This window comes from Blennius ocellaris (genome assembly GCF_963422515.1).
Source record: "Blennius ocellaris genome assembly, chromosome: 11".
Classification (NCBI taxonomy): domain Eukaryota; kingdom Metazoa; phylum Chordata; class Actinopteri; order Blenniiformes; family Blenniidae; genus Blennius; species Blennius ocellaris.
Window position 1 is genome coordinate 13,015,762 of NC_137660.1, and position 27,859 is coordinate 13,043,620.

Consider the following 27,859-nt stretch of genomic DNA (forward strand, 5'->3'; position numbering starts at 1 on the left):
ATTCTAACGTTACTGTAACACATGTCCATACAAAGTTCAAGCACATTGAAGGGGAAAAAAAAAAAACTGGAAACATTTATTGGCTTATGGGAGCTATATTAAATCAACAGGGCTGTTAAATAGTTTGCTGAACCGTTAAAAATATGTGTGGGTTTTATCCTGATACAGTACTCTTTTATTCTCCCTACAATTTAAATGAATGTGTGTTAAAGTGTTGACTTTATTTACAGTGAATAGGTGTGGTTGTGATAGGAGCTGCTCTGGACGTAGCCTTTAAACCCATGCCGTCCCCTCAGATAACACTACATTGCACATGTAAAAGCAATTGCACACAATTGTCATTTTCAATGTATTTATTGAAAATCTGTTGTTGCCATAGGTCCGGCAGAGAAGCGCCACCCGTCAGGCGGCCGTCTATGGAGAAAACGTTTGTTCGCCATTCATCAATTCCAAGTGCGCAAGTACGTATTTGCCGGAATATGGCAACAGACGCTCCAATAAATTGTCTTAAGATGATAGTTGCATGCAATTTATTTTATATGTGCAAAATAGTATTATCTTATAAAGTGCTGTGTGACAATCAAAAGTGCTCTGTGAATATTTAACACATTGGTTTTAAAGTGCCATGAGTGATTACGTGAGTAACAGCTTTTTCATTACAACTCCCAAGGAAGGAACTTATGGTCAGATTAAGGTATTTCATTTTGTTTTGATTCTGAGAAAGAAAGCAGTTTTTTTTTTAAAGAAGTAGTGAAACACATAAAAAAAAAAAAAAGTATTTTGTTTAAGCAATGTGAGAGTATATATTGAGATATGCTGAATTTTGCATCTGAGTGAACACAATGTAGACTGCTGGGACTGTCTTATTGTAGTTGACCTCATCCTGAACCCTGATTTCTCTGCAGACGTGTCCACCAGCAGATGAGGCTCTGCCCCCTTTGGCCCGGTCAATAGCCGGTCCCAAGCTGTTCCTCTGCCGGACGCTAAATACCCACACCGGTCACTCCATCATACAGATAAAGAGCGATACCGGTGCCACAATGTATGCATTACATCTATATGTAACTCCCCACCTTGCATCTTCATGTGTACAAACAACCCGTCAACAGCAGTCGTTTCCCCGATTTTATTACAAACACATTTCATATCCAAAAGCAACAACAATGAGTAGAAAACACAATTTTTCCACAATAACTCTTAAGTGTTTAAATAGCAGTGATATAAACTTATCACAACAACTATAATTTACGGTGCTTGTGTTATTCTGAAGTAGAAGTGGTGGGAGGCAGATTGAGTTGGTGAATCTGTGGAAAACTGTCCGTCCTGTATTTTTATGTTAAAGCAAACCATCATGAAAATTAAATGACCGATGTTGATGTGACATGGCTGTTGCGGTTCCTCCACTCGGCACATATCGACATTCGTGACACAAATTGACAAACAAACATGCGACTGAACAAAACGGTTAATTAAACTCTCCTTTTCAAGAAGAGTGGAAATACAATCAGAGTTTTGGGAAATGCATTTCAAACACCTCATAACGTTACTTTGAACCGCTTCTCAGAGTTTCTACTGCGGCGCTGCTTCGCTCACCGTGGCACAGAGTTATGGGAGTGGAAAAAGAAGTTTGGATTTGGTGGGGTGTCACTTCAATATTTTTTTTTTTAAGGGCTTGCTAGATCAGTTATTTATCACCACAGATTGCAAGATAAACAATAAAATATGTCGTAAACTTTTAAGTATTGTCATAAAACAATGAAATACTTATTCAATACACTTTTTTTTTAAATGATCTTCCATTGCTTTATTCAAACCAGGGTTACGTCCTCCCCTCCTTTCCTGATGTACACTGTTGTGCATCCTTAAAACATGGCACTGAATAACATAATCCGGCACTCCGGACTCATTCAAAGTCTGCAATAACAAACTGTGAAGCAATGATTATACCATTAACGAATGGATCTCTTAGTTCAGAATACGTCAGTTTCTTTGTAGGTTGCTTTTGTATTGGTAAACTTCCTTACATGTCCTTTTCCTCACCACGACCATGGTCTCTAATATCTGCAGTGTAGTACATCTGTGAAGAATTCAGGACAAGGGATTGTCTGTCTGACTCGGCATTTTTTGTGTGGACAATCAGTATGAAACGTTCCACAGGGTCTTGGTCAGGTAAGTCACATTCAATTCGACTTTTATCAGGTAGGTTACTTCCATTCAGTGAATTGGAATAAGCAGTTGTCACTGAAACATAATCTGGAGAAACATTTGCTACATCTGACGAGTTTTATTCAACAGTGGACACTGGAGGGATTTGGGGCTCTGGGTTATGTACCGAAGATGTTATTGCTTCAGGGGCATAATCATAAATTGCAGTTCCGACAACTAAGTTCCCTTCACATGAGGTGTACATGAAATCATCAAAATCACGAGAGTCAGAACGCCCATCTCTCGGGTTCTGCAACAGCAGGTCCCAATGAAGTGTTCTAAAGGCTCTTCTTTGGTTTGAAGTCTCACAACATAAAATGGGACATTTCTGCACTGCTTCACTACGATGTGAACGTCTGATTCCTACTTGTCTGCTAATTTGTGTTTACTTCTAAGGCAGACATTTCGAACAGACTGTCACTTTCTCCAAGGGTGGAATCGACAACTGCCGTTTTCTTTGCATTCCCTGGCGCTACCCTCTAGCTCTGTGAGTTTTTAACATATTGAGAATGTGAGCCCAGCAGATAGTTGACTGATAAAACAAGAGTTACGTCCACTAGTACAATCAAAGGCGTTGACTAAAGGTTTGAAGGGCTTTCTGCAGGAGCTGCCTGACAGCGTCTCCACGTAACAAGACAATCACAGAGAAGCTCCTCCGGGCAAAAGTACGATCCCTGCTGAGGGCTCAGGATGTCAAATTCAGGGAAGGAAGTTGTTGGTCAGAATTAAGAAAGTTAAGTCCACCTATGTTTTCAAGATCCCGGGCCACAATCAAGGACGGTTTCTTTACAGTGAAATCTGACCCGCTGCTACTGAAAGACGCCGTGATTGAAGCCGACCCCATCATCCCACCTTTGAGGAAAAGACGACCCGATCTCCTCCGACTCCGGTGGAGCGTCTGATGAAACATTTAACAGTACGAGTTTCGGTGGCTGGGAGGCGCACACCAGAGGGATCGGATCCAAGCTCATGCTCAAGATGGGCTACGAATACAGGAAAGACTTGGGGAAGATGCAGGAAGGCCGAGTGGAGCCGATCACAGCAAGAGACACTGAGAAAAGCAAATGAGTGACTTTACTGCTCAGTTTAAAACTGCAATTTACTGATATATTGTTTATGCAATGCACATTTATTCTTATAGAATTTATGATTATACGAATGTTAATTTTTGACAGTTGCTTATTTGGCATGTCTGGCAGAGTGATGCATTCAGTGGATTTAACGTATTGTAATGTGTGAATGAAATTGTATGACCTTTTTTATTTCCAGCACCGCTGTGGATGAGGGGCAAACTTTGTTGTGCTGTCACACTGACGTGTAATTCGTACAAAGACAATAAAGCCTCTCTCTTATCTTTTGTATACGTTTTGATAAAAACAGAATTAATATAAACCAGGAGCACCCCCATGTACTCAACACTGCCCCCTACAGTGATATAAAATATTGCATTTTCATTGCACTTTTACATGAAATTAAGCGAGGCCAACTATGTTGGTGAGATATTGTTTTTGGAAAGTGAAGACATGAAGGTGTCTCAGAGGTGCTTGGCGGAAGGGGTAAAATCAGTTTCAATGCGATTGTGCAATCGGAGAGGAGGAAAAGCTCACAACAGCCACACTCTGCTTGTATCCTCGATATCTGAACAGAAAATAGACATACAATCATATGTTTCTGATCATTTGTTCACTGCCCTCCCACTGAACCTGTGGAGTTATTGCTCCTGTAACACTTGCATTAAATACAGGTCAGGCCTGCGCCATACACACAGTTAACAGTACTGCATTCATTAGGTATAAATAGGATCATTATTATGTCAAATACCACATATTTACAACCAGACGTTTTTCCAACAGTCCTACAGGTAACAGTTAACATATATTATCACAGTAAATACGGTTTCATTCAAAACCTTCACAAAAATCCACAGTACACAAGAATTGATGTATAAAAATAAGTTATAAATCTTGATAAATATTTTACACCAAACAGTTATAAAATATGGAGTATTGTGTGTCAAACTTACACAAAACATTTTTTTTTTTTTTTTACATTACTGAGAATTAATTAAAGTTTGGTGCTTGTTTTTTTAAAAATAAAAAAAAACTTAAGAAGATTTCAGTCCCATTTTATACCACAGTTTGCTACAAAAGTCATTCTGAAGAGACAATATTGAAGAGAGAGGGGGGGAAAAAAGAAGAGCAGCATAGCAAGTTTCACTTCCTTTTAGCGCCACTGTCATCCCCCGGTTCGGCAGAGACAGATGAAGTGCCTTTCATCCCATACAGATAAACCTCCTATGAACACGGCTTTCCCCTCAAGTATGAAGTCCACAGACGACTCCTTACAGGCTGAGCACGAAACAGGAGAGAAAGACACAGAGAGGGATTTGTTCTCAGTTTGTCGTCACGGCGATTACAATGTAAAAAAAATGGGTTGATTCTGGCAGCTCAGACAGTGAGCCGGCTCCCTCTCACATCCACATCACACTCTCAGAGCTGAAACTCAACTCAGGTCAATTAATGGAATAATAAACACCGTCCAAAAATGATGAAGAAGAGCCAAGAATCGTGGCTTAAACGTGACTTCTTTTTTTTTTTTTTCACCTCAGCTTGTGTTCCACAGGCACCATGACACCAAGGGTGATAAATAATCCCCTGCAGTGGTTGTTCACCACAGGGGTCCGAGAGCCACGGGTGATTCTGTGGATGCGCCAACGTTACCATATCGTCACTGCCTCGGCATCATGCGATCTACGGCACGCCCCAAAAGAAAATGGACATTCTGAACGTGCGAGGGCCACAGTGTACCAGTGCCAGCTTTACAGTAGAGCGAACGCGGCAGAATAAAGTCAGGGTCACGTGAATCAACGCTGACGTGAAGTTCTAAAGCTGCGCTGATTAAAGACACTGACGTTATAACGTAAATACTTCAGACATCTTTAAAGTGACATGGCTGTGACGAGAAAATGCCAATTCTGCCTTCAATGCAGGGGTTTTCACAAATGTGGGAGGATGAATCACACAACTTGAGCCACATTGTGACCCCCAATTATTGTTGGCAGCTGCTGAAAGCAACAGGCAATAAAACGTTGAGCTGTTCTTACGCTAGTTAGATGCTATCACTTAGAAACACCTGGTCATTTCTCATATTATCAGCAGCTCTTAAGTAGGACACTTATTCATATCCTAATTTGTTTCTATTTCATAAACAATAGACCCAGACCTAAAAAAGCGTCTTTTACAATTATAGTTGGTAGTTTTATTATAAATTGGGACTGGGAAAAGGCATTCCTTTGTCCCACAGAGCTTTCTGCTACTGCCCACCATTGTGAACACCAACACTTTATTTAAAATGCATTTAACACGATAAATACATTTTTCCACTGGGAAAAAAGCAGTATACTGTAATTAACCTTATTTTGACTGATTTATACATCACATTGATTTTGTGGTTTTGATAAAAAGATTTTAATTAGTTGTGGTGCATCCGGTGAACCAAGTTCTGAATTTACAGTGATAAACCTCAAGATTATAACGATATGAGCAAGATTGCACTGGCACTATTTTGCTCATCCATTTACAACAAACTGTGACAGACTGCACTCCGACATGTTTCCATCAGAACCAGCATCTGTTGGACCGGACGACGTGGGCCAGTTTTCACTCCCTGCCTGCGTCACTGATTTTCCATGTTTTCCCACTCTTGATAGATCCTGAGCTCTGCTGACCAAACTTGCTCGTTTCATATTACCTCCCCTTGCCCATTTGTCCTACTTTTAACAGAAAAAAAAAAAATCCTGCCCAATAGACCCCCACTCACTAATAAATTCTGTGGCAAAAAAAAAAAAAATCAGTCCTATTCACTTGTCAAGGTCGTAATATTATGGCGGCTGAGTTTTTCCGGCTTACCTGCATTTCAGCCGCTTTTGAGGAAGTGCTCTGAAAACACAGAAGGCCAAAAAGAAAAAAAAAAAGAATATGTCAGTGATACTTTCACACAAATGGGAACAAAGTAATCTGCAAATTTCTCCGTTTCCGTTCGTCGTGTCTGTTCAGGCTTCCACACACGCTGCCACATGCATCGAAAACCACATTTGTTTGGGGGATTTCATGCAGTAGGACAACCTTGACATAAATTGGCTGGGTGCTGACGGTTATATTCAACTATGAAACCAGAGGCCAGAAGCAGCCCCTGCAGTTACTGAGCCTTCAGGTCTAATTAAAATCACTCAGCCTGTGTGCTGATTAGCACACTCGTGTGCCATATATCTCCGGTAAGATGACCACTGTGTTATTTTAGGCACGTTGCTCTTCTTTCAGGATTAATTTTCAGCCCTTTATGGGGTCTCATAAAGTTAACCTTGTTTTCAGGTCTGTGATGACTGTCCTTGCAGGGCGGCGCGTGGATTCACACTGTACCTCAGCTCGTGTTTAGACAGATTTAAAGATCGGGGAAAACTGAAGCTGTGGAGTTACATTTGCATGACAACAAGCAACGGTTTGCCCTGTATACAAAAAACGGTGTTTCTGTTGCATCATAAACTTTGTTCAAAAAGATTAGAGGCGGTTTGTCTGACGATACTCAAATTTGACCTCTTTTACGAGATAGGTACAGTAGACAGTGTGCACACAAAATGCTTTTCTTTTCTGCTCTCTGGTTTCAGAATTGAATGGCTGAATCCAGAATTGGCACCACCTGCTGGTATAAAGTTGTTTTTTCTCATAAAAGAAGTCAGTCCGTCGGGTCTTTTATTCAATATGTTCACACACAGATGTGGAGACCAGAAGGGAAAACAGTAAACACCCATTGCGCCTTCATATATTGATGTTGAAATCATAGAACTGTATTCAATGTATCTGACTGCAATGAAGAGTATCTACCCACAATCAGTAAATCGATAAGTATTGAATATAAGAATAAAGCATATTTAGAGCCTAACAACTAAAAGCCTTAAGGCTGTTCATCCATCAGTATACATCTCTATATGGCTTTGTGTGTCAATGCGCGGCTGCTGGAAGCATCTCTGCACACTCACCGATAGATGTTTGGGTCTAACAGCATGGCTGTGTCCTGTGGTAACTGCGATAAGTGCACCACTTTAGTCTTCAGCTGGGATCGCTCGGTTTCATTTACCCACACATCAGGTAGTCTGCAAGACAATGCACACATGCAGAGAGAGACGGAAAAAGAGAGGACATCACGGTCAGGCTATCACGGCTTAACAAGAGCAACGCAGAGGAAAATGGAGGATGGAGCGAGCGTGAAGTTAAAAGAGAGAGATGAAGGCTCAATAACTCCGTTAATGCTGAGAACATTTCTGAGACTAACATGGCCGTGATCAACAAGCTGGCAGCGACACATGCAGGCATGCATGTACAATATGTACTGTCGTCTGTTGAGAATGAACAGATCGCCTGGGTGTGACTTTGTGCATATACATGTGGGTGGATCAGAGGAAAACTTGAATACGATGGAAAGGTGAACGTTTAAGATCTTGTATCCACAAACTGAAATACTTCAAACTGGTTTGTTTTGCTTCATTGTAAGTAAATATAGCTGATAAGTCATTTTTCTATTATAGAATAATGCTTAAGATCAAGATGCTGTTCCTTTGTTTGTATTCATGATGCCATATCTTGCCTCAACATAGAAATAATACCAAAAACTTCGGATTCTGTGCACATGTAAGTTGAAGAAAAGATCAAATTGATGGCAGGTCATTAGACAGGCCCTTCAAATTGAAGGGTTGATGTGTTCCGATTGACGCATAATGTCCCGTCGTGCTCGGTGGCACCTCGCTGTAGCCCACAGCGGTTTCAGGGGGTTGCTGCGAGTCGAGGTGCAGAAGAAAGAAACAAAGAGCTTAGCAAGTCTGCTGCGCTTCCCCTCCTTTCTCCCGCTCCCACCTCCCCGTCTCCACCCCCAGCATTCCCCCGTCACTATGTGCGTCATCGCAGGAGCCCCGAGAGACGCGGACACACACACACTGCAGGCGCGCACGCGCACACACACACACACGCGCACACACACACTCTGCAGGCGGCAGTTAAGCAAGCAGGCAGCCGGCCAGCCAAATCACTCATTCACATGCCTAGTCAGCCCATTCAGTGGGATGGTGTGCAGGTACTTCTGCACATGTATTACAGTTAAAGGTGGAGGTGAAGTACAGGAGAGAACAAAAGTGGCGTGAAGCAGCAAAGTGAAGGTCAGGAAAAGACAGAGGGAGCGGAAAGAGGAAAGGCACCCATGCTAATGTAAAGCAACACACCGGTGAAGGCTTTTATGGCATACTTAAGTGCCTGGAAGATGGCGCTTGCTCGACAGACCTATTCAATAAATGCTGTAGTGCCCTTAAAGCCTCTGTGGTTTATTATAACTAAACACTTGAGGTGTTGAATTAAAATCATGTCAATATCATGTTACCTTTGTTTCCACTGTTACATGGGGCCAAGTTACCTTTTTCGTGGCGTGACATCTGACACCCCATCACAATCAGCCCTAGAAATGTTTAGATATTGACAGCATTTTCAATCAATCGTGCTTTACGTAGAGAACTCTATGCATTAAAATGAAGCACAAGCTGCTCGATGTCCTCCCCATCATCCACCCCTCCCACCACCTCAATGTGATTAAATATATATTAAAGTTTTTGCTCTGCAGACCAATTTGAAATCAAATAATCAAGATGCCGCTTTTTTTTTTAGTGAAGACTTTAATTTGAGGCATTTAAATCCAAATGAGGTGAATAGTGTAGAAAAACACATCTTATAAGCGCCAAAATTCTTGAGAAATCGTTGGATGGAGCCTCACTGTGCAGAGCAACAATTACACAAAGCCTATAGTGCAAAAACAGCCCAGGTTTCTGAAGGCAAAGAGGGAGAATGCTTTGCTATGGCCAAGTAAAGTACCTGACCTGAATCTAATTATGCTGCTTTTCCTTTGCGGAAGACAAAATTAAAAGGAAAATGATCCAAGACCAAGTAGGAAGTGAAGACAGCTGTAGAAGCATCTGACTTCAAACTGTCGCTTACTGAAAGGGAACATCAAGTAAATGTTAAACATGTTTGGATTTGGCTAAAAGGTGGATTGTAGATGGACCGTTCATACACCAAAACTGAAAGTTTGCACCTGAAGCACATCTTGGTTGTTTCCCTTCAAATCCATTGTGGTGGTGAATGCAGCCAAGACGCAGATATTTGTGTCGCTATCTATTGGTCTACGTAAGACTGTATCCAATAACAATGTACTTGAATTAACGAATGAACAAGACACGCTTTTGTATTGATTAAGCAAAACACAGGTAGCTACTGTGCAATCACAGAAGTCGTGCAAATAATAAAGTAAGCAAATTGTCCATGCCCACAGGGAACTGATCTCATTTTGGAAATAAGTATTTAAATTTATGAAAGTTCAGGGATGGGTTGAAGCAATATTTTGTTCTTGTTTCGTTAAAAGGAAAAAAAAAAGAAGAAGTGTGATCCAAGTTGCTGCTCTTGACTGACCGAGGTGCCAAAAGTGTCTCCATCCCCTTTAATGGAGGCAAGAAAGGAAAGAGGAAGTGGAGAAGAGGCAGGTATAAGACAAGAAACAGCCTCTTTCAGAGGGACTTTAAAGTTTAGATTAGTCATGAGTTACTGTCCTCATCCAAAACAAACCTCAAATGAGAGGAGAGGACTTGCAGAGTGTTGGGAGTGTTTTGCGTGTGTGTGCTCGAGCATACGTGAACACAAGGAGCCAAATGTGCTGCCGATGAGTGATCATATTCTGATGAGTGGGAGAAAAACAGGAAGGTAGAACTGAAAAAAGTGCTCATCCACACACACTTTTTTTTTTCTCCAAAGAGCCAAAGATGACTCCACCCAAAGCCCCCATTCAGTCACACCAAGCCAAATAAAGACAAATGGATTTGTTTTATTTTCCAGAGGAGATTGTTTCTTGGCTCGCCTCTTTATGAGTGTAAATGTATATTGTGAGTGAAGGTTGTGCAGAGGGAGCCACCGGAGGACTGCGTGTCTTCTGAATGACGCCTGGCCTCAGTCCTTGAAGCGCCCGGTGATGACGGGAGCGATGCGTTTAGTATCGCGCGGCAAAGTGTATATTAAAGTCACAAAAAATATGAAAGGGCTTTATATGGAACTCAGCGGGAATGACTGCTGCAGTGACAAACTGCATGACTGTGCAGAGCTCAGAAAGCTGGTTCATAGGCTGGAAAACTCAGTGTAGCCTAAAAAGTGCTGAAGCATAATCACCGCATCAGCAATCTGTACCTGCCTGCAAAAACGCCTGATGACTTATTCCAAATATTTGCTATAAAATGTTAATCAACATGCTAATTCTCACGGTGCATGCACGAAAGAGGAGCATGTAGTTGCTTTAACTTCATTATGAATCATATCAGGGAGAAAGAAGGACGCAGGTAGAAATGAAGAATGACTTAATATATGTGCATGCATTAGTTTCTGAGATTAATGCAAGTGAAACAGCGTTTTCCCTTCTGGGTATCTGTAGCGACGTACAACTAGAAAAAGTCTAGTACGCACATTTCTTTGTTTAAAGCTTTAAAATGAAAAGATCGGAAACAATCAGCTCATGTCTGTGTTGTGTTGGGAGTTATGGGTACAGGCATTTGCTTGCTCACCTGTCCAATCTTGGAAATCCAGCATCTTGATAAGTGTCCAACACATTTTCAGGGGCCACATTCAGCCCAATTTTACCTCGAGTGAAGCGATAAAAATCGTGCCATAATAACCTTTAAATTTTAACTTTAAAGTTTCTTTTGTCACGGCACAGAGTGTACGTGGTGAAAATGTCTATATTTCCACAAAAACCAATCAATTACTCCTGGAAATTACAACAATCTCAACATAAAACCAAATCCAATGATACCTTCTGATGCGAAATACAGTGAAATGTCCAAATCAAAAAAACTCTCCTATAGGCGTTATGGCATGCAGGTTTTCACAAACTCAACGAAAGCATGGCTTTGAGGAAAACGCTTGTTTGCTAACTTTCATGGCAGCGTCACTGATATTTCAGCTCGGGTCTCAGTTGTATAATATTGCCATCTGTGACATCATGATGGCATGATGCGAGTGTTTTTGGATTCATCAAGAAAAAAAAAAACATGGTTTACCATAAAAGTAGCAGCTGTTGTGTCATTCATGTACTTCTTCTGCTTTGATTCACTTCATATGGAAATGTTTATGGTGCAGACCAAAGTGACGAACACCAGGTTGTTTTTTTTTTTTTTTTGTTACATTCCCGTCAGAGGAATGCAATTAAACAAACAAAAAATGACCATATATAGAGCGAAGACCAAATTACTCCAGCTATTTCCTGAAAATGCATTCAGCAGTGGACTGTGGCTCATCAATGATTGGAAAGACGTAAAAGAAAACACATTTTTATACCATGAATGGCCACTGCTTATGATTCGCGGACCAAAAGATTGTTGAGCTCAAGTTCTGCAAGCTGAATTAGTGTCGACAGCTTGTAGCTAATGATTTGTTTTTCCTTCTGAGCAGAAACAAGGTGCATTTTATGGAAATGATCAGTCTGAAGTTTGGTAGGTGGAGGATTTTGTTCAGTTAGCCGAGGAGGGTGAAATGGCTCAGTGTGTTCATTGTCAGCTTATTCCAGTCTTTATTATTCTACAGCAATCGACAGTATGAACAGGAATCTATTCAAGCATCCATCACAGCATAGATGCCAATTATCTTTCCCTCCCATCATTTTCCACCACCCTCCTCCTCCTCCGTGAACTGCGGGTAATTCATGTACAGAATGGGTCATGTTAATCAGTTACTCATTAATCCAAATGGAGTTAATGAGTGTCAGTGTGAATGTGAACGGTTGGCTCCAGCCTTAATAAACATGACTTCCCACATTCACACCGCTAATCATCGACTCACGCGCACACAACACACAAACGGAGTTGAAAGTCATGACACTTGATGTCTGACTCGATGATCACCGTGTAATGTGCACGTCTGAAGGAGAACATGGAGTCGGGTCCGACTGCGGTCGGAACACAACCGGCCGTCGTCTCACTGCTGTCAGAGTTCAGCTCAGCGCGTCACTCAGGTGTGGATGTCGGAGTTTACGGCTCAAGAACTGCAGCAACTCAAATGTGCAAAGCTTTATAGGATTGAAATTCGTCAAATTAGTTTGTCCGACTCAACTATTTCTTTTACCCCCATGAAAAATTTAAGTTTGAGCCATAAACTGCAAACGAGAATAAAAACGAGAACGGGCACTCGCTAAAATCTAACCGATTGGTCCTTGGATGATAAATCATAGTTTTTGCGAAGTTGGTAAAATACATAAAACCATGTCCCAAAATATTTATTGGTACAAACCAATAAAAATGTGCGGACAAAAACATAGCTTTACTTTCTGCATTTGTTGTCCCACTCACATAATTTTTTTTCCAGAGTTGTTGCAGGGTTTTTTTTTTGTGTGTGTGAACGGGACAACAGAGGTGAGACTGTGTGCACAGCAGCATTTCCATAAACTTTAATGACTTCCACATCACACCTCTGTCATGCTTTCTGCCTGGAAACCTCCTCGCTGTATAAAACTCTCACGTCGGGCAACCTCGGCTAAATACTGTGTGAAAGACTGGAAGTTGACATACGGAGGAAAACGAGTTACTGCTCTGTTGCAGAGGATTTTTTTTGTAAAAGCAGCTTTTGGTTTTTTTTTCTTTGAGGAACATCCGAATGATAAAAACATTAACTTTCTGTAACGGTACAGCCTTTTTCTCTGAGGAGCCGCATGTGTCCAAGTGTTTTCTAGGTCCAAACTGTGGAGTTAATCTTAGTTTAACTAGCTAGCTAGCTGCAGTAGGTACAATCTGTCATTGAGGAACTAACAGATTAGATTAATAAAAAGCTCTAATTGAATATTTCCAACAATTATTCTTTAAAAATGATACATGCCCACAGTAATTTATTGCATTCTCTGGATAAACCTGTACTACAGTAAACACCATCAATATTTGCCTCAGAACAAAGCTGATGTGAAAACAATAAAGACGAGTGCAATTATTATACAAATCAGGGGAAGAGTGTAGAAATGATGACACATTAGACCTCCCCGACACCCTATATGACTGGTAGTATCATAAATCAAACTGGAATTGTAATATTTGGTCGCAAATCATTTGCAGTCGACGGTAACCTGAAGTCTTGAAGCCACAGACACCACTGGTATTCTTCAGTTCTTGGGTTATTTTCCCCTCAGTTGTCTTTGCAGCAAATTAAATACGGCTTTGCTTTGCGTTATTGTCCATCTGCTCTAAAGCGTTGGCTGCATATGACCAGCTAGCCATGCTCAGAGGTAAAGGTGTTCAACAGAACCGCCCCTGTATCACTACAAAACTTCAAAAATCAACCATAACTAATAATATATAGTTGTGCATATACTTTCCTCTCTGGTCAAATTTACCTGGTTTGGAAGAGAACTCCAGCACCATGGAAGATTAAAATGAAGCGTTATACTGTATTTCCTTCCCAAGCTTTTTCTGTACAATTCAAGCGTAAAAACTGAAGAAAAAAAAAAGCACTCGGCCAAACAGTGAATGTACGATTGAGTAAAGCAACTACTTTCTCCTGTGTGGGTCGACGGAACACCTGACTGCTTTGGAGCCCTCTGGTTAATCAGTGATTATGTGTGGATTCATCCTGCCTCTTCCTCACATTCCTCCCACCCACATGCAGTTTGGTCCCACTTCCATTTCTCTCTTCCGCCACTCTGTCCTCATCTATTCTGCCTGAATCTCTCAGAGTCTCAGCATCATTCTCCATCTACGTCTCTGGCATTGGAATTAATCTGCGACGGTCTTCCCTGATGACCAAACTTTGACTGCCTCTCCCATATTTCCTTTCTCTCTGCAGCTGATTAAACTCCCACATGCTGAGTGAGGAAAAGACTGGAGGGGTACATCAGAGAGATTTGAAGGGAGGAAAGATAAAAAAAAAAAAAAAACTAACAAAATGGCACCGACCTGACAGGAGAAAGGTAAAAGTTGCTCAAAGGTGCAACTCACATGCTGCATCATCTAGGCTGCTTTACCCTGTGCCACTCCCCCCCCTCCAAACCAATTACATCTACTTTATAATACTCTTTTCACCTTGTCCGACCTTATTTTCCCCCCCAGTCTCTTCACCATTCATACATCTTAGTTCTCTTCCTCGTTCTTCATTTCTCTCCACCCTTTCCCCCTCTCTCTCTCATTCTTAGCCATTCTGTTCTGATTATCTTCAGAAGCTGTGCACTCAAGCCTTTTAGCGAGAGTGTGGGAGACTTGGAAGTGTGGCTCGAGCTGCCCCTTTAGCAGGAGCACTGCTGAGAATCACAGAGCATTGGGAGTCTTTAGCTCTCTCCATCAGCCTATTTTACACATCTTGTTGTGTAAAAGGGACAGAAATTGAATGATGGTGCATTTATTACCCCGGACCTCAGCATGATGGAAGCATTATGCAAACTTTACTTTGATGTGGGGGAAAAAAAAATTATTTTAAAGCATGAAATTCCAGTAAAAAAAAACAAACAAAACCTTTGTTTTCACAGTTCTGACTCATTAGAACTTCTTATAGTTTCTAAAATTGAATAGGAGGCTGAGCTTTGGACTCTCGGGCTTTTCTAATGTGGAACCAGCTCACAGGTTCAGTTTGGGAGTCTCACGGTTGAAACTTCTTGGACCAGGCTTTCCAGGTTCCAATCATTTGTTCAACACTTTCTCAAGTTACCCTGGACCATCTTCTAATAAAGCTGCTATATGTTTATATGGCTTTGAGGCAGTGTGGTTCTTGTCCATCTAATGTAGTCTAGGCACTGCAGGATGTAGGATCAAGTCTACAATGACATTCATTTCCCTCTTTACTATTCTTTTCTCTTTTCATGGTTTTGTTGAGTCTTTCCTCTCTATATTTTTTGACACTGAAAAGTTTTGATGTTCATGGTGAAATTGATACTAAATAATAAACGGATGGACTTGAGCTCTGGCAAGAACCACCACCTGACCCAGACGGGAACAGAAACCTTTGACCTCCACTCTTTTCTACGACTGACGTTTCTGTGCTAAAACACAGAATTACATCTCTGATAACTTCCTTTGAAGACTTGGACTACAGGACACCCAAATCCCATAGAGTCAAAGTTCTCCACAACAAATTCTAGATCAGCCAAGAGAGGGAGATTTATAGGGAAGCCCTGATGTGAAGGAGGGCCCCCATGTTGTGTGCGCAACTGTATGAAGGAGAATCGTAAAACTATCTGAGACGGATACACACACGTCGGTGTGCACTCATGCATGCACACAACCCTGTGGCTCAAAAAGGAAATGTTTGTACAAATGGTTCAAGCTTTGCATGGTTGAATATGTGCAGGATATTTGGGGAAAAAAAGCGATAAGACGAGCGATAATGTTAAGGCTGATGAGTAATATCACTTATAGGCAGACATACAGTTTTTCTTCTTACTCTGTATTAGAGTAAAACACGATGGCTAATTGTAATTCACATTAGAATGGAGGAAAAGTTTTACTAACATGTCTTCAGGCGTCCAGTGGAGAAGAACCTTCACCTTTCCAGATCCTTCTTTCCGTTTTGCGAGCACCTGCACACAGAGAGCGTCAAGCAAAAACACAGATTAGCTTAATTAAGGAAAAGCACAGAGACATTCACACAAGCATACATTAACCGGTAATTGTCCACTTTAAAAAGGCAATTGGTGGTGTTCTACATTCACACAAATGCGTCAGGTTGAGCCCGTGTTGCAGCATCCTTTCTCGTCTGTGGAGACCGGCTTCAAAGACATGTCCTCATCTTGGCCCCGTTTTCTGACGAATAATGAGGCTACATGCTTCAAACATCTTAGCGAGCGATAGAAGCTGATCATTATACTAACAAGCAAAGTGAGCACTCTTAATAATGCAAGCAAAAGCACAGCGAGGTCTATAACATTCCCGTGCAACGTTACTGCGAGACGGAGAATGATGCGAGTAAATATGTGGACGCCGGATCCTCGAGAGGCAGGGGGACACGTGCGGTACACGAGACATTATCTTTTAATCAACCAATCGCTGCTCCTCCTGCGCGTGGCGTCAGAAAAAGACGCTTCCACACTTTACACCGCAATGCTTTCAGATGGAGAGTTGCAACCGACTTCATGGCGTTTCTGCAGTAAGCTGCCACATCGCGTCGACTCTCCCTTTTGTTACCTGTTCGAATAACTCAAGTCGTGAACTCCCAACATGGCCACAACAAACTTCCAAGGCTTTACTTCTTGAGAAAATACAGCTGAGATGATACCACATTTCCTGAATTCTTTTTGTTAATGCATACCGTGACATCCATCACGCTGTGTTGGTTTATAGTAAAATTGGTCAGGAATTCACAAATATTGTCATAGGGGAAAAGAAAAGCTAAGAAAATAACCAGGAGTGTCAAAAATAGCCACATCTCGAACCTCTTGCGTCAATGGCCCTTTTTTTCTGAGAGTGTCTGTTTTTAGGAGAGTGAATGAGCTCACATGTGAAGAACTTCTCTCTTACGCACACCAATATCTGAAATAATTTCTTTGACTCTGGGGGACTCGCTGTGGGACTGATGGAAACTGCTTTGAGGACGGGCGGGAGGAGGCTTCACAGAGACGCAGACCTAGAATCACTCTACTCTTCTCACAACTTTTCATCTTTCGGCGAAAAACACACATTCGCATGTTTGTGAGCCTGAGTCGCTGCATTCATCCAACACTGCACTCGTCTGAAATTATTATTATTTTTTTAAATTTTCTTTAGCTGTCTGGCTGCAGTTTAGAGAAAAGCCAACAGGACACAAACATGTGGAGTTGCCGACTGATGAGCTTTTTTTTTTTTTTTAAAGGAATAGTTAAGCTAGGTTAGCAGAAATTACTTGTGTTGTTGCTGGATCAGATCCTTCACATTTGTCTGCAGGCGTCTCTGCAAATCGCAGCCGAGTTGGCAAATGTTACTTCTTGGCTGTAATAAAGTGTTCAGGCATTAAAGCAAGGAGAGAGCAAAGCAACTGCACGAGGTGGAATGATGAAACTGACTGGAATGTTCAATTCTTTCTACTCAAATTAGTCAGATCTGATCTCCCGTGGTTCATGAAAATAAAAGTAAAACACGAAAATAAATTTGGACCTTAAACTTAAAATGAGCCACATATTTGGAGTATGCAATTGGTTTTGTGCAATTATGAGCCTCTAAACAATATTTACAAACGACAACAAATGTCTTCTCCATAGCTGAGAAAAAGGTAATTTAAGTAGTTATTGGGATCCATCCTGTGCTCTCAGACCTTTCAAACACATCTATAGTTGTTTTTGTACGTCAGGAATTGGCGTACATTCCGATGTCGTAAAACCTACTGTATAGACCTTTGTAAAGATGTGTCATACATGTTTCATGTGGCAAACAAACAAAACTATTTCGAACTAAAAGAAAGTCACATAGACACCTGCAGTCTTGCTGATGAAATAAAGTCTTATGTGGCGTGTATCGATATATCAGTGAAACCAACATGTGCTCAGAAAAAAATTTCAACATCCAAAGTCAGGAAACTGCACCAACAATGAAGTCCACGCTTTCTAAAATAACGTGTCTATATGATCGTTGTGAACATGTAGCCAAGACCTGCTTACATCATGTTACCTGTTAATTAAGTTCAACTTAATTAAAAAAAAATAAATAATAATAATTCAAAGTGTAACTAATTTCACAATTATTTTGATATTGTTATTACCAAAGTGAGCCAAAGGCTTTTCCGACTCAGAGGTTTTCGACATAAGATTTGCACAAACAAAACCATAATAAGATGCTTACTACAATCTAGAGGAGGCCAGGGAAACTGAAAAATGCTTTTAATTTGAAGGTTATTGCTTATGCATGTTGAGTTTGTTGATCATTATTTGAATTCGTTAATATTTTGGGTCTACAGAACGCAGAGGGGCGCTGCAGCCTTTTACAGGCACTCTGAAGGTAGCTGCTCCACTGGGTCACTTAAAATGAGCCTTTTTGTTGTTTTGGTCAGAGAAGTATTTCAAAGGAACTACGTAACCGATTAAAAAAAAACACAAAAAAAAACAGGGAAAGTACTGTTTTAGAGAATGAGCGAATGTTAAAAGGAACAAAAAAAAAAAAAAAAAACTTTCCAGAGTTTTAACTCTCACCTCATAAATTGCCATTTTACTGTATCTTATTTTGTTCTGGCTTATCTGGCTCCACCTTTATCTGCTGGCTCGCCGACTCAGTTCGTCCACACGAAGCACAAACGCCACTTTCTCACTGGGAGACGACAAAAGGCTCGGCTGTGCCGGCTGCAGTGGCCTTCACACGAGTCGACTCAGACCCTCGGGCTGCAAACCCGGCACAGCAGCCGGCCGCATTACTGCCCAATTTAATTAAAAATGCATAGCTGTTAACCCGGGTCCTCGGGCTCCCCAAAGCACCTGGTGAACAGTCACAAGTCAGAGCGGCACTTGAAAGGGCGATGGCTTCGTATGTAAAGGCGGAGGAGAAAGAAAGCGGCCCGCGATTAAGCAGCATGAAGTGATTTTGCAAAGCGAGTGGTTTGATGATGGCAGTTTGTGCTTCAAGGGGCAGATCTTAATCCCCCCCATGTAGGAAAGCGAGGGCGGTACAAAGAGGTTGGAGGAGAGCGAGAGTTTGAAAGAAGCCTGCTAAAAGTGGGTGCCTGTCTAGTGTCGGCGGGGTCAAGCTGTGGATGACGCAGATCGGTGCAATAACAAAAATATCCCATCATAAACATGACTGAGTTCCTCTGGCGGGTCAGCAGACCCGCTGGCCCAGTTCCACAGAACCCCCCCCCCCCCCCCCCCCCCCAACAGCTCTGCTCCATCTCTCCGGGCCGGGGAGGGTCCACTGGGGGGGGGGCGAAGGGTTCTGGCGCTGAGCAGTCCTCCGCCACAATCCTCCGGAGATTAGGGAAAACAAGAACGCCAGATCGCCTTCCGATTCCATGACCCTCGCCTTCACGTGACCCCCCCCCCCCCCCTTTCCCTCCCTGTTCTCTCCTCTGACTGGGCTCTTCCTCCTCCTCAGTCTGGGTCCAAGTATGCAGTTACCTCTCTTAACCTCTTCCCAAGCTTTTATCTTCGTCTCCTCTCTCTCGCTTTTTTTTTTTTTTTTTTTTTCAAATTCCTGGCTGCCGCCAAGCAACTGAGGTTTGTAGGAGCGGAGCAGAAAAACGCTGAATGGAGCCGTTCTAACAGAGTAAGACTGCAGTGAGGATCACACTGACGTCAAAACTATAATTGCTCTTAAACATGAACAAAAGCAACAGTGAGTCTGCGTTAAACCGCACACTACATTTTCAAAAACGCTCATCGAGTTGGGGAAATGCGATCGAGCATTTGCGCACGCTGGAAGTCATCTGCACACTTAAACCTTCTTGGAAAACTTGACCTCTATTTGCAGCTTGAGAATTAACTTTTTATATTTCACGGTGGGATCATTCAGACGGGATCGAACAATACTCGTTTTTTTGTAGAATGACGTGAAGGGGCTTTATTTTTTCCTCATTATCTCAAGTGTGGCTCCGTGCATTAGTGTCGTGATTATCACTCACTTCATAGTGAGAATGTCTCCGGGTTCCAGCACCATTTAATACCATTTGCGCTCGTTGACGTTAATGTGGGGAGTTTAAATGTTTCTTCCTGAGAACACGTAGGTTTCCTCCTGGCGCTGTCCTTTCAGCTCTCGGGCCAAAAAAAAACATGACTTTCATGCCAATTGTTGAATCTAAACTTGCCCGTAGGTGTGACTGTGTACGTTCAGAGTGACAGTGTGTTGACCTGCCTTCACCCCAAAAAGGCTCCGATTGGCCCTGGACACCGCAGTCACGATGGACGGAAGGACGCATGGTGCAATGTGATATACGCCCACGGACCACTTTGTTACGCACACTTGTACAAAGTCGTGTGATCCAGTAAAGCAGCTGTAACATACAGTATATTTTTGTAATGATGTTGAACTTTGCTTGAGACGGTTGGGTGTGATGTTAAGAGGCGTTTGTCACGCTCCACTGGGGAACAACCTCCCTGAGGAACCCTTCATCTGCTTTTAAGCCACCATTACAGACAAACCTTTATACGTTTTGCTTTGCAGATAGTGAGATTGATTTCATTTCAACAGCCAGTCTTTATCTCATTGCTTTTTTTTCTTTGAGCGTTGATGTGTTCTATAATACCAGTATACCATATACATGGATTAGGTAATGTAATCCAGCTCAGTGGAGACACTACAGTCTCACATATTAATGTCATAATAATTAACTATGTTGTACGAAGCCACACCTTGCAGTACTGGGCAGCAATCCTGTGTGATTCTGCTCATGTATGTGCAGTTCTCCCTATACTCTGGTTTCTTCTCGCAGTCCAAAAGTGCACTAAGTGAATTGGCATCTTCAAATAGGAGCGAATGTGACTGTGTCTCTGTGCGATGGACTGGCGACCTATCCAGTGAGTGATGCCGTCAGCTGGCATTGGCTCCAGCCCACCGTGACCCTGAAAGTCTGTGCAGAAGTACAGTACGGTGCAGAGGACGTTCTTCCCGGGAAAGTCTCCCGTTAATATGCATGACTGTATTTTCCACATACTAATGTGGTTAATGTGGCTTCATCCATATGTCAAGCACTAAAAGAAGGTTTTGCTTTCATCTTGAGGTTGGATATGTAGATGAATCTATTGTTTCTGCTTAGTTAGACAGTGGCAGCATGCCACAGTAGAACGGTTCATGAAATGTATAATTTATGACTTTGGTTTCTCACTGCAGGGAAAACATGAAAGGGAAATTGCTCTCAACGGCGTGCTTGCAGCAGGTAACGCGGGCCGCATTTTTCAAGTAAAGCACGCCACTTGACGTGGCTGCTTTGTGAAATGCATTGCAAGACTTTGCCGAGATGGAAGTGACCAAGACGGTTGAGAAAGAAATGATATAGGAGAGGATCGGGCAGCAGCAGATGAATTTTAGTTCTTTTTTCCAGCTTCCAAGAAGGGAAAAAAGAAAGACATTCACAGCATCATTTAACAGGGACAGACTGCTCCCTGGTGGAGCTCTGCAGCAACAGCATTGATTCATAAAAATAAAAATCTGCCATTCACACATTTAACATGTCTTTATGGTGAGAAACCTTCAATAATTAATCGACACCACTCGGATGTTGACGATACTGTCACGCGAAGTAAATGCGAGTAAAATGCTTTCCTGGGGACAAAAAAAAAAAAAAGAAGCCTTTCCTGTGAGTGCTCCGATGTGTCTTCCATGTGAAGGTGCAAAGGCACTTTACAGTTCATTTATAATGAATCGTGCGCCGGGCTCACAATGGACCACACAGCATCACATCAAAACAATTCAATTGTCTTTCCTGTGAAGCCTGATTCAAAGAAAAACAACATCAGGCCCAGAGGCGTTTCTGCAGGTTCAATCCGAGTGCAAAGCAGGAAGGAAAAAAAAGAAAAAGAAAGAAATCTGCTCAGATGATTGGAGGCAGACGTTCAAAGAGCGACTCTTCCATGCCCCCTGTTGTCTGGAAGGAAAACTAAAAAAAAAAAAAAAAAAGTGGTGCACATATGTGGCAACAACTGAGCCTTTCTAATCTCCCCGGAGAAGTACGGATTGTGATTAAGATGAGTGAAGAATGAGTCTGACGGATTTGTGGTTTTCTTGCCGAGCGATATCAGACGGCTTCGCGATCTATGAAGGAAATCTGCTACATGGCTGATCTTGTGTGAAGTATAGAAGTTGTTTGCGGTGTATTAAGAAATATGTCCTGACAGCTACACTATGTCTGCAGTTTCTTCGGCTCACGTGTGATACGAACGCCAAGTGATAATAGATAGGGTAGAATTTACAGTGGAAAGAATGCTTTGAAGTCGAGAGGCTCTGTTCCACATTTGATTGACGGCTTGAATCAGAAAAAAAAAAAAAAAAAGGTGCGTCACTCAACATCCACAGCCAGCACTGCTGCCGGTGAAGCAGATTTGACAGCTTCACAGAATAATACAACTATTTCTTCAGAATATTTTGTAAAATGACTGCATGAGCGATGGACAATTCTTATCCTCCCTCATCCATAAAAGATGTTTCTCTTTTACATGGTGCAATGCATATCTGGAACGGCGAAAACACACAGATCATTGGTCAAAGTCAACACCAGGCATGGAAATGCGTCCGACTCTTTCCGTTGGAATCCGTCCTGTTTTGTTTAAGGCCATTAAAGTGGAAGCAGACAGTCAGACATGCAGAAGTGAAGCACATACCGTACTGTGAAAGACAACACTGTGGCCATTGCCCACACTCTCAATGTGGGTGGCGAGGTTAAGGCAGATGGCCCTGTGGCGGATAGCATCCATGGTTTGGGCATCGAAGAAGTCGTGGGGCCTCGCTGGAGGGGAGAGAGGCGCAAACTCAGACGGTGGCAAAGTCGGAAAAAAACAACAACAAAAAAAACACCTTTAAATATCAAAGCCCCCATTGAGATCCCCGCCCCCCCGAATACGTGAAGCAGAAAAATAAGGCCAGGGGTTTTCTGCAACAAACCACAACTGCAGCAGAATCATCTAATCATGGAAAAATAAAATTTTTACATGAATACAAGCTTGGAGAGAAAAAAAAAAAAAAACAGCTGGTTGTTTTTGTTGTTTTTTTTTTAAACTTACCAAGAGTATATTTGGAAGAAAAAAAAAAGTAGGATTACTTGTAAATTTAAATGTTTCCGGTTTATTGTGGCATCATTTAGTTTCTATTCCGAGCTTCTGCAGGATGAAGTTTTAACTTTTCAACGGCACGCTTCCAATGCTTTCAGAAATACATTTCTCTGAACCGTTTCACCAATAAGAGTTTTTGTCCGAGCCACGATGTTGGTCCGGTTTTAACTGCAGGAGCGGACCGCTATGAGTGATGCGTTCAGGTGCATCACGTAAGTCCACCCTCCGACATGTGAAAGAGCTGCGGGGGCTCCGACAGGAGCAAGGTTACAAGCTAATTATGATTAAAATAAGACTGATAGTTATTAGCGAGTTGTAACATGCATGCCAACATGGCAGTGCGGCACCCACATAGTTCGGTTCAGTTCAGGTTTTCTTGGACAAAGAGAGTGCCGAGCGTTGCTCCTGAACCAATATGAGGAAATGCAAATCATCTTTAAATATATATGTAAAAAAAAAAAAAGAGAATCAAGATAAAAAATGTTATTGCAACCAAGCTGAGGAACCTTATCACTGACTGACCATTTCTCCTTTAAATCACACTTTAAGAACGTTTTTTTTTTTTAGTAGATTACTCATTGTTGTAACTTGTGAATAATAAATTAGCCAAAAATGAATTTTGTCTCGATATGTCAACACATTAAACCCTGCTACAACAGAAATCCAATTTCATCAACTGTGTTTTACAGAAGCCCTAAACTGAGACACGTTTTCAAAAAGTACTACTGTCCGATGAACTGGTCAACGGGAGAACATTATACAATAATATGACAGACAACTGGCAAAGACGTTCAAGTTTTAAGTTACATTTTCTTTCATCTTGACTTCTGCATTTTCTCACACCCGTCCTCTCATAGTGACATAAGTTCACCCAATTATTACTTCAGTCACATTTGAAACCTTTTAAATTACATTTAGTTTTTTTACTCAAACACAATGTAAACCAAAGAACAAAGAGTTATGCTCTTTAAATCGCAGCGAGCAATGGGTTTCATCATTGAGTTTCAAAGATTTCACTGATCTGTGGGGGAAATGTTCTCACAGGAAAAAAAAAATACTTTTCCTCAGATTCCATTATCTTATATCAAGAATTAAACAACACAAAATGAAACTCAGAATTAGCCGTGTGAAGCAAAACCGGCCCACAGGAAGCAACCTACATAGTCCCTGAAAACTGGGTTACAGACAGGAGAAGAAACACTGTGAAGTAGTTTGTGTGCCTGTGAGGTACGTACGTAGGGAGCACCTGCGTTTATTCTTGAGCTTCTTCCTCTTGTTGAGTCCAGCCTTGGAGGGCGACTCCTCCTTGAGTCTCGCCTGGCTGGACATCTTGGAGGAGCTCTGCTGGCTGAAGTGACTCGGCACGTGGCGAGCCAGACCTCCTTGGGAGGCAAAGCTGGCGTTGCAGCCACCGACCACACACTGCAGCAGAGGAAACACACACAGGTTGGTCTTACATGTGGACGCTGCGCATATTGAGAATGGAGGAGGACGATTGGAGCGTGAAGCGGGGAGGGGGAAGGGGGGGGGGGGCAGAAAGGGCACAGTGGGTTTGACCTTGAAGGGTTTGTCTCCGCTGTGGGTCAGCATGTGTCTCTGGAGCCAACTCTGACTGGTGGACGGCGTGTTGTACACTTTACAGCCTTTCCAAAGACAAACGAACACCTGAGGAACAAAAAGGCAGACATGGACATGATTATGTCAGAGGGCACAGGTGGCAGAGATGAGATGTGTCATAAAACAAGAGTGCAAACTGCAATTTAAGTCAGTTTCTCTCTAAAAAAAAAAAAAAATTAAATCAAATTAAATCAAAGACCATTGATGAGAATCACAGATGATCTTGATGTGCCAGACGGTGACACAACAAGGAGAAATAGACTTAATTGTCCTCTAAAATGACAAAACAAAGACCTCACATCTTACAACTTATTACACAAATTACACTCAAAAGCCAGAAATCACATCAGTGCTTCTGAGAAGGACACTGCCTTTTTTTTTTTTAAAGAAACTAAATAAGGTTGACTTCTCTTGTCAGAGAAGACTACACACAAACTGCTGAGAGGAGGAAACAAACAATTGGACTATCCAGGTGATCGATATGTCAAAAAGGGATTGAGGGAATGGGCACCTGTTCATCCGTTTTTCCACAAATGTGCATAAATGACTTTGCCCCATATTAAATGGCTCTATTGGCTTTGTCAGCTCATGGCGGATAAAATGCTGACGGATATTTTTAAAGCAAACTGCTGCTCACAAGGGGAGTTAAAAGGCCTCCGAGGAGCAAGCGATTTTGTTTGAACACAAATGATCAATTATGTAGCCATTCAGAGAGACCGAGAGTCGCTGCTTTGAATAGTGTAAATGTACAATAACATTAATAACTAATTGCTTTATAGGTGGCAGTGGTTAGTCACTGCAGTCTTTTCACCGGGCGCAGTACTCAACCCGACGGAGCTCAACGCCGTCATTGGTAGGTTTCCTCGGCACTCTAACAGACTGTGCACCCGCACGTAAACCATCAATACACCATCAGGTGGCACAGAAGGCAGAAATCTGAGGAGGAAGGTCAACCTGGACCGGCGTCACATAACCCAGCACCACAGCGGTGCATCGTGCTTGAGGACTTTTTCTCATTAGCCATTATATATTTCACCTTTAAGATATCCAAACTCGCCCATGTTTAATGCATAATTGTACATCAGGTGGAAGCAACCCTGGAATACGATAATTAAACATAAAAATAAGACGTAGTGTTTGTTGCAGCTTGAGTTTCAGCGACAGGAGACAGGAGAAGACCGGACCACATGTCAGACTGAGCAAAGAGGAAGCCGACTGACCCCTCCTCTCTGCCGGTCCACGTGAATCCCCCTGATATGCTCAGCCAGGTCGGGGCTGGAGTTGAAGCACTGCGGACACAGGTCCCAGCAGCAGGGGTACGCCAGTGTCTTGGTCCCAGAGGAGCTGGCGCTGCTCTGTCCGTTCATCATGGCCGGGGTGGAGCGCCCGCTGGACACCGTGCTCTCCATCTCCATCAGGGTGCTGCTGATACTGAGGCAGAGAGAAAAGAAGGAGGACGACAGAGGGGAGGGGGAAACGCAGTAACACGGGCGTTAAACACAGCTCAGCACAGCCACAAAAAAGAACAGGTGCCGCTATTACTTGCCACATTAGATAGTCACAAACCGCATAAGCCTCCAGGCTGCAACTGATTTTTCCATGCATGCCACTTTCACTTGCATCAGACCAAGTCTAACAATGATCTTATTGGGACAGCGCCGTCAAGATCCCGGTCTACATCGAGTTTTGCGTTTGTGTCGATTGATTTCAGTAGCATTGATTTTTCACATTTTCTTCCCGTCGTGATTAAATTCACTTAAAAAGTGGAGCTTAACTGGCAGAAGAGTCGTTTTCCACAACAAGCTGCAAACTACACCCAATAGTTTGGAACATTGGTTCCCAAACCTGTGATCTCGGCTTTACCTACTCGGAAGGCTGTCCTTGAAGTGTTTGGCTTTTCTGTAATATTTAGCTTGAAGAGGGGACCTGCAGGCTTTCTCCCAGCTCCAAGGTAAATGCATTGTAGCCACTGTCATAGAGGACACACATGGTCCAATATGCAAATCAGAAAAGTGTTTGGAGGGCAGTCTGACAGAAACTCTTCATAGAGGTTTCAAGCATGCAGTGCTGTCCACAACAAAAATGAAGTTCTGTAACGGGACTGCTGGGGGCAAAATGTGATGTGTTGCAGTAGGGGGAAGAGATTTAGGACTGGACACTGCATTGCACTGCAAGGATCTGATGCAAATGAAAGCTTCCGAATGCCAATATATCATACATAACTTCAAGACCATTCAAAGCACGTCCGGGCTGACACGTGGATCACCAATCTGCATGCATGCAACGTTAATTTAGAACTAACTGTGGGCTTATTTGGCAGCTCTGAGCGCGTTCTCTCTCACGGATGTGGCAGGATGTCTGCCACCTGTCAGCAGCTGCTGCATGCTCATCAACCAGCTGCTGTTCTCCCACCGACCTGTCCTCCGAGTCCATGCGGCTCAGCGGTTCACCATCCGAGGAGGAGATCTCCACACTCGGCCGCCTCTTGTCTCCCAGCTCGCCGCCGCCGCCTCCTCCTCCTCCGCCTCCGCCGCTGCTGCTTTTCTCTCCATCTTCACTTTTGCTCTTCTCATCTATGGCCGCACTCCGACCCTCCTCCGCGGGCTCCTCCTTGGCTTCTTTCACCGCGCTGTCCCCGGCGGGGTCGCTGCTACCTTCCCCGGGGCTCTGGTCGGGCTCCGGTTTGAGCTCCGGTCCCTCCGAGGCTGCCGCGGCGGCAGCGCCGTCCGTCACCGCCTCGGCCGCGGCCTTGTCCGCCGCTGCAGCGGGCTTCTCCTCGCCGGCAACCGGCTCCACCTCTTCCGTCTTCGGCTCTACGCTGCAGCCCGGCTGCGGGGCTTCCTGCTCGGCGGGGGCCTCTCCTTTCTCCTCGGTTGCCTCCGTCGGCGGTGCGTCGCTCTCCACGCTCGTTGCGGGCGTCTCTTGCGGGGCCTCAGCAGCCATTTCAGCGGCGGACGACGTGAGGACACTCCGGGCAGTACAACTCAAGTCATGCCCCGGGAGGAGGAGGGCGGGGCCAAGCACGCAGCTCGCTCTCTGATTGGTCGGAGGCGGCGCGAGGAGGAGACACTCGAGTCCATCCAACTTTCCATGTGTTTCCGTATATCAATTGTTTAAATCAGTCTGCAGCCAGAGAACCACTATGAAGACAAGACAATACGAGTCTGTGCTGTCTGATTACCGATGCAAGCACACAGAGGATTTCATGGTTTATTACAGCATCTATCTTTAAATAATAAACAGTAATCATGCACGTCTCACGCATCATCCCTCATCAATCATT

General features: G+C 43.0%; 1 protein-coding gene across 4 annotated transcripts; it reads right to left on the reverse strand.

Annotated features, from left to right (window-relative positions):
- Positions 1–3,405: 3,405 nt before the first annotated feature.
- aebp2 (AE binding protein 2) lies at positions 3,406–27,519 on the reverse strand (the record flags this gene model as incomplete). Of its 4 annotated transcripts, XM_080504272.1 has the most annotated exons (10): positions 3,406–4,553; positions 6,114–6,143; positions 7,241–7,354; positions 8,662–8,703; positions 15,758–15,825; positions 22,513–22,637; positions 24,195–24,381; positions 24,517–24,624; positions 25,797–26,007; positions 26,993–27,519. In XM_080504272.1, 10 exons carry the CDS (start codon positions 27,517–27,519, stop codon positions 4,547–4,549), a joined length of 1,419 nt encoding a protein of 472 aa, XP_080360398.1. The 4 variants fall into 4 exon arrangements, 3 of the variants coding, with proteins under 3 accessions (XP_080360398.1, XP_080360399.1, XP_080360400.1); XM_080504273.1 differs by lacking the exon at positions 8,662–8,703; XM_080504274.1 differs by lacking the exons at positions 3,406–4,553; positions 6,114–6,143; positions 8,662–8,703 and having other exon boundaries at positions 7,237–7,354.
- Between the last annotated feature and the right edge of the window lie 340 nt (positions 27,520–27,859).